Here is a 14,674-nt window from a genome sequence, read left to right on the forward strand (position 1 = left end):
CATAATTCTATCCTCCTGATTCCTGCAAAAATGAAAGCAGGAGGCACCTGTGTCTCTGTCAATGAAAAAGTGGTCAGATGAAGCACATGCTAAGCTAAAGGACTGTTTTGCTAGCACAGACTGGAATGTGTTCTGGGATTCCTCCGATGGCATTGAGGAGTACATCACATCAGTCATCGGCTTCATCAATGAGTGCATCGATGACGTCATCCCCACAGTGACCGTACGTACATACCCCAACCAGAAGCAATGGATTACAGGCTAGAGCTAAAGGCTAGAGCTGCCGCTTTCAAGGAGCGGGACTCTCACCTGGAAGCTTATAAGAAATCCCGCTCTGCCCTCTGACGAACCATCAAACAGCCAAGCGTCAATACAGGACTAAGATCGAATCGACCTATACCGGCTCTGACGCTCGTCAGATGTGGCAGGGCTTGCAAACCATTACAGGCTACAAAGGGAAGCACAGCCGAGAGCTGCCCAATGACACGAGCCTACCAGACGAGCTAAACTACTTCTATGCTCGCTTAGAGGCAAATAACACTAAAACATGCATGAGAGCACCAGCTGTTCCGGAAGAGCGTGTGATCACGCTCTCCGCAGCCGATGTGGGTAAGACCTTTAAACAGGTCAACATTCACAAGCCCGCAGGGCCAGACGGATTACCAGGACATGTACTGTGACCATGCGCTGACCAACTGGCAAGTGTCTTCACTGACATTTTCAAACTCTCCCTGTCCAAGTCCTTAATAACAAGATGTATTAAGCAGACCATCATAGTCCCTGTGTCCAAGAACACTAAGGTAACCTGTCTAAATGACTACCGACCCGTAGCACTCACGTCTGTTGCCATGAAGTGCTTTGAAAGGCTGGTTATGGCTCACATCAACACCATTATCCCAGAAACCCTAGATCCACTCCAATTTGCATACCACCCCACCAGATCAACAGATGATGTAATCTCTATTGCACTCCACACTGCCCTTTCCCACCTTGACAAAAGGAACACCTATGTGAGAATGCTATTCATTGACTACAGCTCGACATTCAACACCATAGTGCCCTCAGAACTCAATCAATAAGCTAAGGACCCTGGGACTTAACACCTCCCTCTGCAACTGGATCCTGGACTTCCTGATGGGCCGCCTCCAGGTGGTAAGGGTAGGTAACAACACATCCGCCACGCTGATCCTCAACACAGGGGCCCCTCAGGGGGTGTGTGCTCAGTCCCCTCCTGTTCACTCACGACTGCATGGCCAGGCACGACTACAACACCATCATTAAGTTTGCCGTTGACACAACAGTGGTAGGCCTGATCATCGACAACGACGAGACAGCCTACAGGGAGGAGGTCAGAGACCTGGCCGTGGGGTGCCAGGACAACAACCTCTCCCTCAACGTGATCAAGACAAAGGAGATGATTGTGGACTACATGAAAAAGAGGACCGAGTACGCCCCCATTTTCATTGACGGGGCTGTAGTGGAGAAGGTTGAGAGCTTCAAGTTCCTTGGTGTCCACATCACCAACAAACTAACATGGTCCAAGCACACCAAGACAGTCGTGAAGAGGGCACGACAAAACCTATTCCCCTTCAGGAAACCGAAAAGATTTGGCATGGGTCCTCAGATCTTCAAAAGGTTCTACAGCTGCACCATCGAGAGCATCCTAAATGTTTGCAACACTGCCTGGTATGGCAACTGCTTGGCCTCCGACCACAAGGCACCACCGAGGGTAGTGCAAACAGCCCAGTACATCACTGGGGCCAAGCTTCCTGCCATCCAGGACCTCTATACCAGGCGGTGTAAGAGGAAGGCCCTAAAAATCCAGCCACCCTAGTAATAGACTGTTCTCTCTGCTACTGCATGGCAAGCGGTACCGGAGCGCCAAGTCTAGGTCCAAGAGGCTTCTAAACAGCCCAAAGCCATAAGACTCCTGAATATCTAATCAAATGGCTACCTAGACTATTTGCATTGCCCCCCCCCCCCCCCCCCCCTCTCTTTCACACCGCTGCTGCTCTCTGTAGTTATCATCTATGCATTGTCACTTTAATAACTCTACCTACATGTACATATTACCTCAGCTAACCACTGCCCCCTGCACATTGACTCTGTATCGGTACCCCCCCTGTGTATAGTCTCGCTATTGTTATTTTACTGTTGCTCTTTAATCACTTGCTACTTTTATTTCTTATTCTTATCCATATTTTTGAAACTGCCCTGTTGGTTAGGGGAATGTAAGTAAGCATTTCACTGTAAGGTCTACACTTGTTGTATTCGGCGCATGTGACTAATAAAACACAATTTGATTTGATTTGATTAAGGAATCACAACAGCTCTATGAAAGGCATTTTCATCTGCAACATCTAAGTAGGATGCCCCACTACAGCACGTTCAGATAGAAATATATCATGTAGAATATACATGCTACTCATTCATATAGGAGTCATGTCAGTTACAAGACATTTCTATCTCTCTCCTCTCGACCACTATTAAAATCTTGACATTTCAGTCATCAATTTGCGGCCTGCATCAACATGATTTAAAAATAGCCTCTCTGGTATGTAAATGTGGAATTCCTACCTTAATGTTCTTAGTCTAAAATCTGCAACCTCACTGTTCAAATAATATTGTTGCACATGCAATATACCAAATATGAAGTTTGTATGTAAACAGTCGGCCACCAGCCTGCCATAACCTCCTCAAATGTTCTAGCTCAGAGGTCAAGGGTTAAATGAGGTCATCAGGAACTGTGTGTGTGTGTGTGGAGGGGGGGGGGGCTCACCATGACAACCGTGTGAACTCACCAGTACTATGGGCTTGGATAAACAGAACATAATTTCTTGGCCTAACATCTCTATTATAGCCTAACCTACTGCAGTAACCTACTACAATTTTAGCTCACTTTAAAAAAATGTATGGCTGTGACTTGACCTTTTGCTTCTATAGAATAGGCTATATAACTAGGGTTAGTATATTATGCTATATCAATACTAACATCTAATTTGATTGATGTGATTGTGATAGGCAAGGCAGCTATTTCATAACATTATCTCTACATTTAACTGAAGTCACACTCTTTGACACTAATTTCTAGTTTCCATCATTTTCCTAAATGTTTTCCTCTAAAAGCACACAGTGGTCTGACCACAGCACAGGAGAGGTAAATTCTTGTCATTCTCTACCTACAGCCAGGTCATTGTTAACGCTCTACCTACAGCCCGGCCATTGTTAATGCTATACGATGGCACTGCTGACCTATACGAATATAACGGCATTCGGCCCAACACTGGGCCCCCCCATTCACTCTGAACGGACCGCGAACATCACTGTCCCACCATGCATTCAACCGGTACTATATTATCTGCTGAGTCAACAAGGCGCACACCCGACCGCACAGGAAACAAATAAAGGGAGAGAGGGAGAGGGGGGGGGGGACTCGTGTATTGCTCACACGGCCGCGCGCACCATAGGACACATTTACGCACGGATACACAGAGGGGTGCCGACATAGAAACACGCGCACGGGCGTGCTAACTTTACCCCCAACTCACTTACACCTCACTCACACAGACATGATGAAACGCGCACACGCACGCACGTTGTCGCCAGTGGAGACACGCGGGCCACCGTGGACTGCGGTATAAAACAGAAGAGACAGATTCTCACAAAACTCTATGTAAAAGGATTGGCGCGTGAGAGAGGAGAGGAGACGAACCAGGTAAGCCCCCGGTCCTGGTTGAACCGAATAGCCCATGGTGTTTCAACAGAACAGATTTAGGCCTAGGCTATCCACCCGCGTAACACTCATAATTGGATAAACATTTTGAGAAGTATTTCTTAGCCTATATTTATAAAAATATTAAATGTAATGGTGATGGAATAAATATAGGCTGTTATTAGAAATTGATAACGTTAAGTTATTGGATTTTGTGTTGGCTTATGTTACAGTACGTTTTATAAAATGGTTTTAACCAGTTTTTAACTTTTACATTTAAAAAAAAAAAAAAAAATTGTAAGGATTGTCACAACATCTTTGGGGATATGCTATACTACGCTACCATGACCTTTTATTAGAGTTTTTGGATGCTGGCAGTAATGTTAGTTGGTTGTGGCTCCATCAGTTGGTTCCATCAGAATGGAAATAATACCCGAGTGACATCTCGAACATGAGGACGTTTCCAGATATCATCATTAACATATTTCATAGATTACTGGGAATGCTTAAACAATATTAAAGAATTTTAATACATTGAATTGTAATCTAACCTAGTTTAAATGATGAAACTTCCCTCTCATGCCACCTCTCTCTCTCTCTCCTCTCTCGCTCTCTCTCCCCCCCCTCTCTCTCTCCCCTCTCTCCCTCCCCCTCTCTCTATAGACATGAATAGAGCTACTAAAACCCACATGACCTCCCCCATGTTTTTCCCTGGCATGGGTATGGCCCCTTTTTTCAAGGTGATCTCACACACACACACACACACACACACACACACACACACACACACACACACACACACATATATTTAAATAATCGATTATATGATTTACACAAACACACTAATATCTATCTATCTGTCCCTGTAGGTGACTGTGTTTGAGCAGGAGCACTTCCAGGGCAAGTGCCAGGAGTTCACCTCTGAGTGCTGTAACATCCAGAACTGTGGTCTGGACAACATCCGTTCTATCAGAGTGGAGAGTGGAGCGTGAGTCTCTTACAACCCTGGTTGTCTGTGGAGGCTGTGTGTGTGTGTGTTGGTGGAGCGTGAGTCTCTTACAACCCTGGTTGTCTGTGGAGGCTGTGTGTGTGTGTGTTGGTGGAGCGTGAGTCTCTTACAACCCTGGTTGTCTGTGGAGGCTGTGTGTTTGTGTGGTGGTGGAGCGTGAGTCTCTTACAACCCTGGTTGTCTGTGGAGGCTGTGTGTGTGTGTGATGGTGGAGCGTGAGTCTCTTACAACCCTGGTTGTCTGTGGAGGCTGTGTGTGTGTGTGGTGGTGGAGCGTGAGTCTCTTACAACCCTGGTTGTCTGTGGAGGCTGTGTGTGTGTGTGTTGGTGGAGCGTGAGTCTCTTACAACCCTGGTTGTCTGTGGAGGTTGTGTGTGTGTGTGGTGGTGGAGCGTGAGTCTCTTACAACCCTGGTTGTCTGTGGAGGCTGTGTGTGTGTGTGTGGAGGTGGAGCGTGAGTCTCTTACAACCCTGGTTGTCTGTGGAGGCTGTGTGTGTGTGTGGTGGTGGAGCGTGAGTCTCTTACAACCCTGGTTGTCTGTGGAGGCTGTGTGTGTGTGTGGTGGTGGAGCGTGAGTCTCTTACAACCCTGGTTGTCTGTGGAGGCTGTGTGTGTGTGTGTTGGTGGAGCGTGAGTCTCTTACAACCCTGGTTGTCTGTGGAGGCTGTGTGTGTGAGTGGAGGTATTGGTGTGTGTGTGTTGGTGGAGCGTGAGTCTCTTACAACCCTGGTTGTCTGTGGAGGCTGTGTGTGTTAGTGGAGGTATTGGTGTGTGTGTGGTGGTGGAGCGTGAGTCTCTTACAACCCTGGTTGTCTGTGGAGGCTGTGTGTGTGAGTGGAGGTATCGGTGTGTGTGTGTGTGTTGGTGAGTGGGGGTATCTGTGTTTGGTGTTTGTCTGTGTGGGTGGGTGGGGGTATGATTCTCTGTGCTGTAGCCTGTTGTCATGCATGGTCAACCATTGACCACCAGGGTGGGGTGTTGTCCCTCTGTCCTGCTCTTTTCTCATTGTATTTTCATCTGTCCCCTTCTCTCGTTGAATGAAATGCAACGTGTCAGTAACTCTCTCCTCTCTGTCCTCTTCTATCTCTGAATGTAACATATCAGTAACTTTCTCCTCCCTCTCTGTCCCCTTCTATCTCTGAATGTAACATATCAGTAACTCTCTCTCCTCCCTCTCTGTCCCCTTCTATCTCTGAATGTAACATATCAGTAACTATCTCTCCTCCCTCTCTGTCCCCTTCTATCTCTGAATGCAACATATCAGTAACTCTCTCTCCTCCCTCTCTGTCCCCTTCTATCTCTGAATGTAACATATCAGTAACTTTCTCCTCCCTCACTGTCCCCTTCTATCTCTGAATGTAACATATCAGTAACTCTCTCTCCTCCCTCTCTGTCCCCTTCTATCTCTGAATGTAACATATCAGTAACTTTCTCCTCCCTCTCTGTCCCCTTCTATCTCTGAATGTATCATATCAGTAGCTCTCTCTCCCCCCTCTCTGTCCCCTTCTATCTCTGAATGTAACATATCAGTAACTCTCTCTCCCCCCTCTCTGTCTCCTTCTATCTCTGAATGTAACATGTCAGTAACTCTCTCTCCCCCTCTGTCCCCTTCTATCTCTGAATGTAACGTCAGTAACTCCCTCTCCTCCCTCTCTGTCCTCTTCTATCTCTGAATGTAACATATCAGTAACTCTCTCTCCCCCCTCTCTGTCTCCTTCTATCTCTGAATGTAACATGTCAGTAACTCTCTCTCCCCCCTCTCTGTCCCCTTCTATCTCTGAATGTAACATGTCAGTAACTCTCTCTCCCTACCCCTGTAGCTGGGTGGGCTTTGAACATCATGACTTCCAGGGCCAGCAGTTCATCCTGGAGAGAGGAGAGTACCCCCACTGGGACGCCTACAGCGGCTCCCTGTCCTACCACGTGGAGCGCCTCATGTCCCTGCGCCCCATCTACTGCGCTGTGAGGACTGTGTGTGTGTGTGTGTGTGTGTGTGTGTGTGTGTGTGTGTGTGTGTGTGGGAGAGAGAGAGAAATACAGCGAGCGATGGATACATAGAGAGCGTGGGAAAGAGTGTCAGTATTCTATGTTAGTGTTTATAGAAGACAGTATTCTATGTTAGTGTTTATATAAGACAGTATTCTATGTTAGTGTTTATAGAAGACAGTATTCTATGTTAGTGTTTATAGAAGACAGTATTCTATGTTAGTGTTTATAGAATACAGTATTGTATGTTAGTGTTTATAGAAGACAGTATTCTATGTTAGTGTTTATAGAAGACAGTATTCTATGTTAGTGTTTATAGAAGACAGTATTCTATGTTAGTGTTTATAGAAGACAGGATTCTATGTTAGTGTTTATAGAAGACAGTATTCTATGTTAGTGTTTATAGAAGACAGTGGTCAGTATTCTATGTTAGTGTTTATAGAAGACAGAGAGAAGGATAGAGTACTGCATGTGTCAGTCTGTATGAGAAAGCAAAAAGGAAACTAACTGAGATTGTGTCCTATCGTGTTTATCCCTCCAACTCTCTCTCCCCTTCTCTCTTCCACTCCCTCTATCCTGTCTATCCCTCAATCCTCGCTCCACCCTACCCCTCTATTCTCTCTCTCCCTCTATCCTCTCTCTCCCTCTATCCTCTCTATCCTCTCTCCCCCTCTATCCTCGCTCTCCCTCTATCCTCGCTCCACCCTCCTCCTCTATCCTCTCTCTCCCTCTATCCTCTCTCTCCCTCTATCCTCTCTCCCCCTCTATCCTCGCTCTCCCTGTATCCTCGCTCCACCCTCCCCCTCTATCCTCTCTCCTCCTTCCCCTCCCAGTCCCACCAGAGCAGTCGTATGCAGATCTTTGAGACAGAGAACTTCATGGGCCGCAGCGCTGAGCTGTGTGATGATTACCCCTCTCTGAGGGCCATGGGCTGGTGCATGCCCGAGGTCGGATCCATGCACATTCAGTGTGGCGCGTAAGTCAACATTAAACACAAGCACACACTCACTAATTAGATACTTTACAAAAACACAATGGCACAAACCTCAGGAGGTTGGTGGTACCTTATTTGGGGGGGGGGGGGCTTGTGGTGACTGCTGGATCGAAATAAGTGTAATGGTATCAACCACGTGGTTTCTATGTGTTTGATGCCATTCCATTTGCTCTGATCCAGCTGTTATTATGAGACGTCCTCCCCTCAGCAGCCTCCACTGACACAAACACACTCCAATCTTGCTGTAGTGAAACAATTAAAGCAAAACATTGTGTGACAATTCTATTCAATGTCAAGCGAAACTCCACTCTAAGCCAAACATGTCTCTCCCTCCCTCTGCACCCCACCTATCACCCTCTCTCTCCCTCTCTCCATCCCTCCCCCTCCGCTCCCTCTCTCCTCTCTCCCTCCATCCCCACAGCTTTGTGTGCTACCAGTTCCCCGGCTACAGGGGCCAGCAGTACATCATGGAGTGTGAGAGACACAGTGGAGATTACCAGCACTGGAAGAACTGGGGCTCCCACTGCCAGACCCCCCAGATCCAGTCTATCCGCCGTATCCAGCACTAACCGGGCCCAGAGCGGACCGTACCCCTAACAGAGCCCCAGGCTTCGGCCTAGGGCTGGGTCTACTGGGGCCTTGTCACAGCACGGCCAACACAAACACAGTCAGTCAGAACCATCCCACAGTTTCTACTAACACATCTCAACTCCGTCACAGACGTCCTCAGATACTCTGGTTGATAACACAACAGGGTATTATTCCTACGAGAGGCGCCTCGTATATCAGTGCCGTAACGTCAACAGCAACGTGAGACGAGTTAAGTCATCACTGTAACACGTTATAGAGGACCGTTATAGTGTAATAACAGTCTTGCAGGTTGTAGTATATATATCACAGATACATATCAGGGACTTTGGTTCACCAGCACCAATAACAGCAATAGACAGTAGTGGTGAGAGAGGAGGAGGAGGGAGATCATCACTGACCAATAAACTCATGCTCAACTCAGACCTGGGTCCTGTGTTCTTCTTGGGTAGTATATGTTTGTACACATTCACTATATACTGTACTATACACTGGGTAGTTTGGATACTGGATGCTGATTGGCTAAAACAGCATTCAGCCGTGTGTATGTGAGATCGTATACCATGACGTTGCTTCTTTTCCCCTTTATTAAAATGGCTACATCAACAATAGGTTGGCATGACGATGTAGAAAATAAGCGTTTGATGAATTTCAGAGAAAACAAAACGGAAAGAACACCGTGAAACAAAACAAGAGTGGGCACTTACCTGCTTCACTGACTGGTGTGTAGAGAAGGGATACATACTGTACTATATGTCTTCATACACACATCTACTATATACTGTACTATATGTCTTCATACACACATCTACTATATACTGTACTATATGTCTTCATACACACATCTACTATATACTGTACAATATGTCTTCATACACACATCTACTATATACTGTACTATATGTCTTCATACACACATCTACTATATACTGTACTATATGTCTTCATATACACATCTACTATATACTGTACTATATGTCTTCATACACACATCTACTATATACTGTACTATATGTCTTCATACACACATCTACTATATACTGTACAATATGTCTTCATACACACATCTACTATATACTGTACTATATGTCTTCATACACACATCTACTATATACTGTACAGCTATATACTGTACTATATGTCTTCATACACACATCTACTATATACTGTACTATATGTATGTCTTTATATAGATACATCTAAATGTCTTCATACACATATCTACAATACATCTACTACATATAGTATATACTTGTATTATACTGTACATCTGTACTCAACATCTATTGTATCTATAAAAGACATCTATCAAAGACATCTATTGGTCTTTGATAACAGAACACCCACATCAAGAGGCACAAAACCAGCTTTATACTCAGAAAACAACTTCAAAACAGTCATAAAAAACAATTACAATCAATTCATTCTCATTATAATTCATGACTATAATTCAACTTTTTCAAAATCATTGATTGAATAAATTCCTTACAAAAAAAAAAACATAAAATGTAGGCCACTCAAAACACCTGAGCTAGGAACCATGACAACACAGCTGACTAACAATACAGTGTTGAAATACAAAGGCTGTGTCCCAGATGGCACCTTATTCCCTCTATAGTGCACTACTTTTGACCAGAGCCCTGTATGTGCCCTGTCAAAAGTGCCTGTGATGTACCTAACTTCACATATGTTTCAGGTGTCTGTCTATACAGTATGGGTGAGTCCGAAATGGCACCCCATTCCCTATGTAGTACACTACTTTTGGCCGTTCAAAATGAGTGCACTATATAGTGAATAGCGTGCCATTTGGGCCAAACCCCATGTGATCATGCACCGGAGGGAAACTGGTTTATATTTGAAGTGGAGTAAATAACTTCTTCCCTTTTCAGTTGTGTTATGAGAATCCTTCGAAACGGAATTCCTGTCCTCTCTCCATCCTCTTTCCTTCTGTGTAAAATCCCCTGTTCTTCTCTTTCCTCCTGTACCACTCTGTTTTATCCTCCTGTACCGCTGTTTTATCCTCCTGTACCGCTCTGTTTTATCCTCCTGTACCACTCTGGTTTTATCCTCCTGTACCACTCTGGTTTTATCCTCCTGTACCGCTCTGTTTAATCCTCCTGTACCGCTCTGTTTAATCCTCCTGTACCGCTCTGTTTAATCCTCCTGTACCGCTCTGTTTAATCCTCCTGTACCGCTCTGTTTAATCCTCCTGTACCACTCTGGTTTAATCCTCCTGTACCACTCTGGTTTTATCCTCCTGTACCGCTCTGTTTAATCCTCCTGTACCGCTCTGTTTTATTCTCCTGTACCGCTCTGTTTAATCCTCCTGTACCGCTCTGTTTTATTCTCCTGTACCGCTCAGTTTTATCCTCCTGTAACGCTCTGTTTTATCCTCCTGTACTGCTCTGTTTTATCCTCCTGTGGATGAACCTCTTCAATTATGACTGGGTTTATTATCTATATATGTCAATCCCCCTCTAGGTGCATGTCAACAGCCTAGACATACAGTATTGTCTGCATTCCAAATGGGACCTTTATTCATAGTGCACAACTTTTGACCAGGGTTCGGGGTCAAAAGTAGGGCACTATGAAGTGAAAAGGGTTACATTTGAGACACACCCGTTTTGTCTCTTCTTCTGATTCAACTCCTTTCCTTAATCTGCACTGATGTAAGAGAGCTGGACTGGGGAAAGTACCTAGAGGATACCTAGAGGACAGCTAGAGGATAGCTAAAGGACAGCTAGAGGATACATAGAGGACAGCTAAAGGATAGCTAGAGGACAGCTAGAGGATACCTAGAGGACAGCTAGAGGATGCCTAGAGGACACCTAGAGGACAGCTAGATAGCTAGAGGACAGCTAGAGGATAGCTAGAGGATACCTAGAGGACAGCTAGAGGACAGCTAGAGGATAGCTAGAGGACAGCTAGAGGATACCCAGAGGATACCTAGAGGACAGCTAGAGAATAGCTAGAGGATACATAGAGGATACCTGGAGGATAGCTAGAGGACAGCTAGAGGATACCTAGAGGATAGCTAGAGGACAGCTAGAGGATACCTAGAGGACAGCTAGAGGATACCTAGATGACAGCTAGAGGATACCTAGAGGACACCTAGAGGATACCTAGAGGACAGCTAGAGGATACCTAGAGGATACCTAGAGGACAGCTAGAGGACAGCTAGAGGATACCTAGAGGATACCTAGAGGACAGCTAGAGGATACCTAGAGGACACCTAGAGGACAGCTAGAGGACAGCTAGAGAATACCTAGAGGATACCTAGAGGACAGCTAGAGGATACCTAGAGGACAGCTAGAGGACAGCTAGAGAATACCTAGAGGATACCTAGAGAACAGCTAGAGGATACCTAGAGGACAGCTAGAGGATACCTAGAGGACAGCTAGAGGATACCTAGAGGACAGATAGAGGATACCTAGAGGACACCTAGAGGACAGCTAGAGGACAGCTAGAGAATACCTAGAGGATACCTAGAGGACAGCTAGAGGATACCTAGTGGACACCTAGATGACAGCTAGAGGATACCTAGAGGACAGCTAGAGGATACCTAGAGGACAGCTAGAGGATACCTAGAGGACATCTAGAGGACAGCTAGAGGATACCTAGAGTACAGCTAGAGGATACCTAGAGGACAGCTAGAGGATACCTAGAGGATACCTAGAGAACAGCTAGAGGATACCTAGAGGACAGCTAGAGGATACCTAGAGAACAGCTAGAGGACAGCTAGAGGATACCTAGAGGACAGCTAGAGGATACCTATAGGATAGCTAGAGGACAGCTAGAGCATAGCTAGAGGACAGCTAGAGGATACCTAGAGGACAGCTAGAGGACAGCTAGAGGATAGCTAGAGGACAGCTAGAGGACAGCTAGAGGATACCTAGAGGACAGCTAGAGGACACCTAGAGGATACCTAGAGAACAGCTAGAGGATACCTAGAGGACAGCTAGAGGATACCTAGAGAACAGCTAGAGGACAGCTAGAGGATACCTAGAGGACAGCTAGAGGATACCTATAGGATAGCTAGAGGACAGCTAGAGGACAGCTAGAGGATACCTAGAGGACAGCTAGAGGACAGCTAGAGGATACCTAGAGGACAGCGAGAGAATAGCTAGAGGATAGCTAGAGGATAGCTACAGGACAGCTAGAGGACACCAAGAGGATAGCTAGAGGATACCTAGAGGACACCTAGAGGACACCTAGAGGATACCTAGAGGATAGCTAGAGGATAGCGAGAGAACACCAAGAGGATAGCTAGAGGACACCAATACGATAGCTAGAGGATACCTAGAGGATACTTAGAGGATAGCTAGAGGACACCAAGAGGATAGCTAGAGGATAGCTAGAGGACACCTAGAGGATAGCTAGAGGATAGCTAGAGGACACAGGTAGAGAATAGATAGAGGATACATAGAGGATAGGTAGAGGACACCAAGAGGATAGCTAGATGACACCAAGAGGATACTTAGAGGATACCAAGAGGATACTTAGAGGATACCTAGAGGATAGCTAAAGGACTCGCTCTCTCTCTCTAACAATTTTTCGCTCTTTCACTCTTTCTCTATCCCTCTCTCTCCCTCCTTCTCTCTCTCCTCCCTTTCCCCCGCTTGCTCATAATCATCGTCTCTCCTCCTGCGCCGACCCCTAGCCCCTCCTCTCCTCTCCCTGGTCGAATCAGAGCCCTGCGACCCTGCGTCTCCGCCAAAGTCCTCCCTGATCACCTCCTCCTGCTGCTCTTCATCATCATCCTCATCACTCTCCTCCGAGTTCGACTCATCTGAGTTTTCCTCCTCCAGGTAACGATAACCTTTGACCTGAGGAGGAAGTGACGCAGTCAACATTATATTACATTACAGACCAAACATGTCAATTGATGACTTTGTGTCATTATCGAAGACACATTGATATTGCTCTTTTAATTGTCTTTATTGCCAATGCCAAACCTTAAACAAAGACTGTTTCATTTCAGTGTTCTGTTTTGCTTGTCTTTATCGCATTACTAGTGAAGGTGATATTTGCTCTTTTCTCTCCAGCCAAATGGTATTTTAAAGAAAAAAATGTACAGATTGTGATAGGTTACCTTGTGTTTGGGGCGGGGAATGCGAGGCAGTCTGAAAAGCACGTTCTTGGCCAGGCGTCGCTCCATCGTCCAATAGCAGAAGCACGCCAGCAGCAAGATGACCAATAGAATGGAGAGTTTGGCCTGAGGAGGAGGGACCAGGAATGAGAAAGGAGAGAAAGAGAGGAGTGAAATAAGCACTTTAAATTAATCGTTTTTACACTTGTTCTAACACACGGACACATGGGGACACACACGCATGAGGACACACACGCATGAGGACGCACACGGACACACACACGGGGACATGGGGACACAGGGACACACACAGGGACACACACATACCCTCATGATGAGTCCAGTCCACAGGTAGACTATGAAGATGGCGATAGCCTGCCACCAGTGGTATATGGTGTAGACAAAGTCCAGTCTCTCTTTATCTTCATACAACATACCCAGGAGAACTGACAGACACGGGGAGAGAGAGAGACAGAGACAGTGGAGAGGGAGGGGGGGTGCGGTGGAGAGGGGGGTAGATAGAAAGAGAGCAAGAGAAAGAGAGGAGGGCGATAGACAAGGGGGAAGAGAGAGTGAGAGAGGAGGGTAGTAGAGAGGGGTGGTAGAGAAGGGGGGTGCGGTGGAGAGGGGGGGGGGGGGGGGGTAGAGAGAGAAAGGGGAGGTGGAGAGGTGGAAGATATGAGAGAGAGGAGACATAAATGTTGGAAATGATTAAATCTGAACTAGGAAATAAAAGAGTTTGTGTGTGTGTGTGTGTGTGTGTGTGTGTGTCTGTGTGTGTGTGTGTGTGTGCGTGTGATCATAGTACTAAAACTCACTGCTGAGTCCAGTCTTATTCAATGCAGACCCCATTCCCCAGAGGGCAATCACCACCAGCAGGTAAGGCAGTTGATCAGGTGAGCGTGGAGCCGGGGACCAGAACAGCAGGAACACCAGCAGAGGACCGTGGATCACAGCGCCCCCTAGCAGAGAGACGTAGCGTGGCAGCCTGAGGAGGGACAGGGACAGGCAAGAGAACAGGGAGCAGGACAGACCATAGACCATCACCAGGAGATACAGCCACTCCAGACCCACCGTACACACACCATACGACTGGGAGGGGGGAGACATGAGGGTAGATTAGAGGAGAGACAAAGACAGGGAAAGTAGGAGAAAAGGGGGGTGAACAGGACAGAGAGAGAGAGAGAGAGAGAGAGAGAGAGAGAGAGAGAGAGAGAGAGAGAGAGAGTGAGTGAGTGAGAAAAAGAGAGTGAGCAAGCGAGAGAAAGGAGAACGAGAGAGAGAGAGAAAGAGCAC

General features: G+C 46.3%; 2 protein-coding genes across 2 annotated transcripts in view; one reads left to right on the forward strand and one right to left on the reverse strand.

Annotated features, from left to right (window-relative positions):
* The first annotated feature begins 3,662 nt into the window (after nucleotides 1-3,662).
* LOC139374094 (beta-crystallin A1-like) lies at nucleotides 3,663-8,712 on the forward strand. The gene is made up of 6 exons (XM_071115087.1): nucleotides 3,663-3,715; nucleotides 4,376-4,452; nucleotides 4,582-4,700; nucleotides 6,542-6,683; nucleotides 7,541-7,683; nucleotides 8,123-8,712. Exons 2-6 carry the CDS (start codon nucleotides 4,378-4,380, stop codon nucleotides 8,268-8,270), a joined length of 627 nt encoding a protein of 208 aa, XP_070971188.1. The 5' UTR covers nucleotides 3,663-3,715; nucleotides 4,376-4,377; the 3' UTR covers nucleotides 8,271-8,712.
* A 146-nt stretch (nucleotides 8,713-8,858) lies between these two features.
* Nucleotides 8,859-14,674, reverse strand: part of LOC139375522 (protein unc-93 homolog B1-like) — a 21,106-nt gene continuing 15,290 nt past the window's right edge. The window contains exons 10-13 of the mRNA XM_071117354.1: nucleotides 14,197-14,470; nucleotides 13,706-13,824; nucleotides 13,382-13,504; nucleotides 8,859-13,115 (exon numbers count right to left, since the gene is read on the reverse strand). Coding sequence (XP_070973455.1) covers nucleotides 12,852-13,115; nucleotides 13,382-13,504; nucleotides 13,706-13,824; nucleotides 14,197-14,470 — 780 coding nt within the window. The 3' untranslated portion in view covers nucleotides 8,859-12,851. The remainder of the gene's footprint in view (nucleotides 13,116-13,381; nucleotides 13,505-13,705; nucleotides 13,825-14,196; nucleotides 14,471-14,674) is intronic.

Source organism: Oncorhynchus clarkii, chromosome 19, assembly GCF_045791955.1.
Source record: "Oncorhynchus clarkii lewisi isolate Uvic-CL-2024 chromosome 19, UVic_Ocla_1.0, whole genome shotgun sequence".
Lineage (NCBI taxonomy): Eukaryota > Metazoa > Chordata > Actinopteri > Salmoniformes > Salmonidae > Oncorhynchus > Oncorhynchus clarkii.

Coding starts and splice junctions, on each gene's coding strand:
- LOC139374094 (XM_071115087.1), top strand. CDS start 4,378: ATGAATAGAGCTACTAAAACCCACATGACCTCCCCCATGTTTTTCCCT. Junction 6,684..7,540: donor TGCGCCCCATCTACTGCGCT/GTGAGGACTGTG, acceptor TTCCCCTCCCAG/TCCCACCAGAGCAGTCGTAT. Junction 7,684..8,122: donor ATGCACATTCAGTGTGGCGC/GTAAGTCAACAT, acceptor CCATCCCCACAG/CTTTGTGTGCTACCAGTTCC.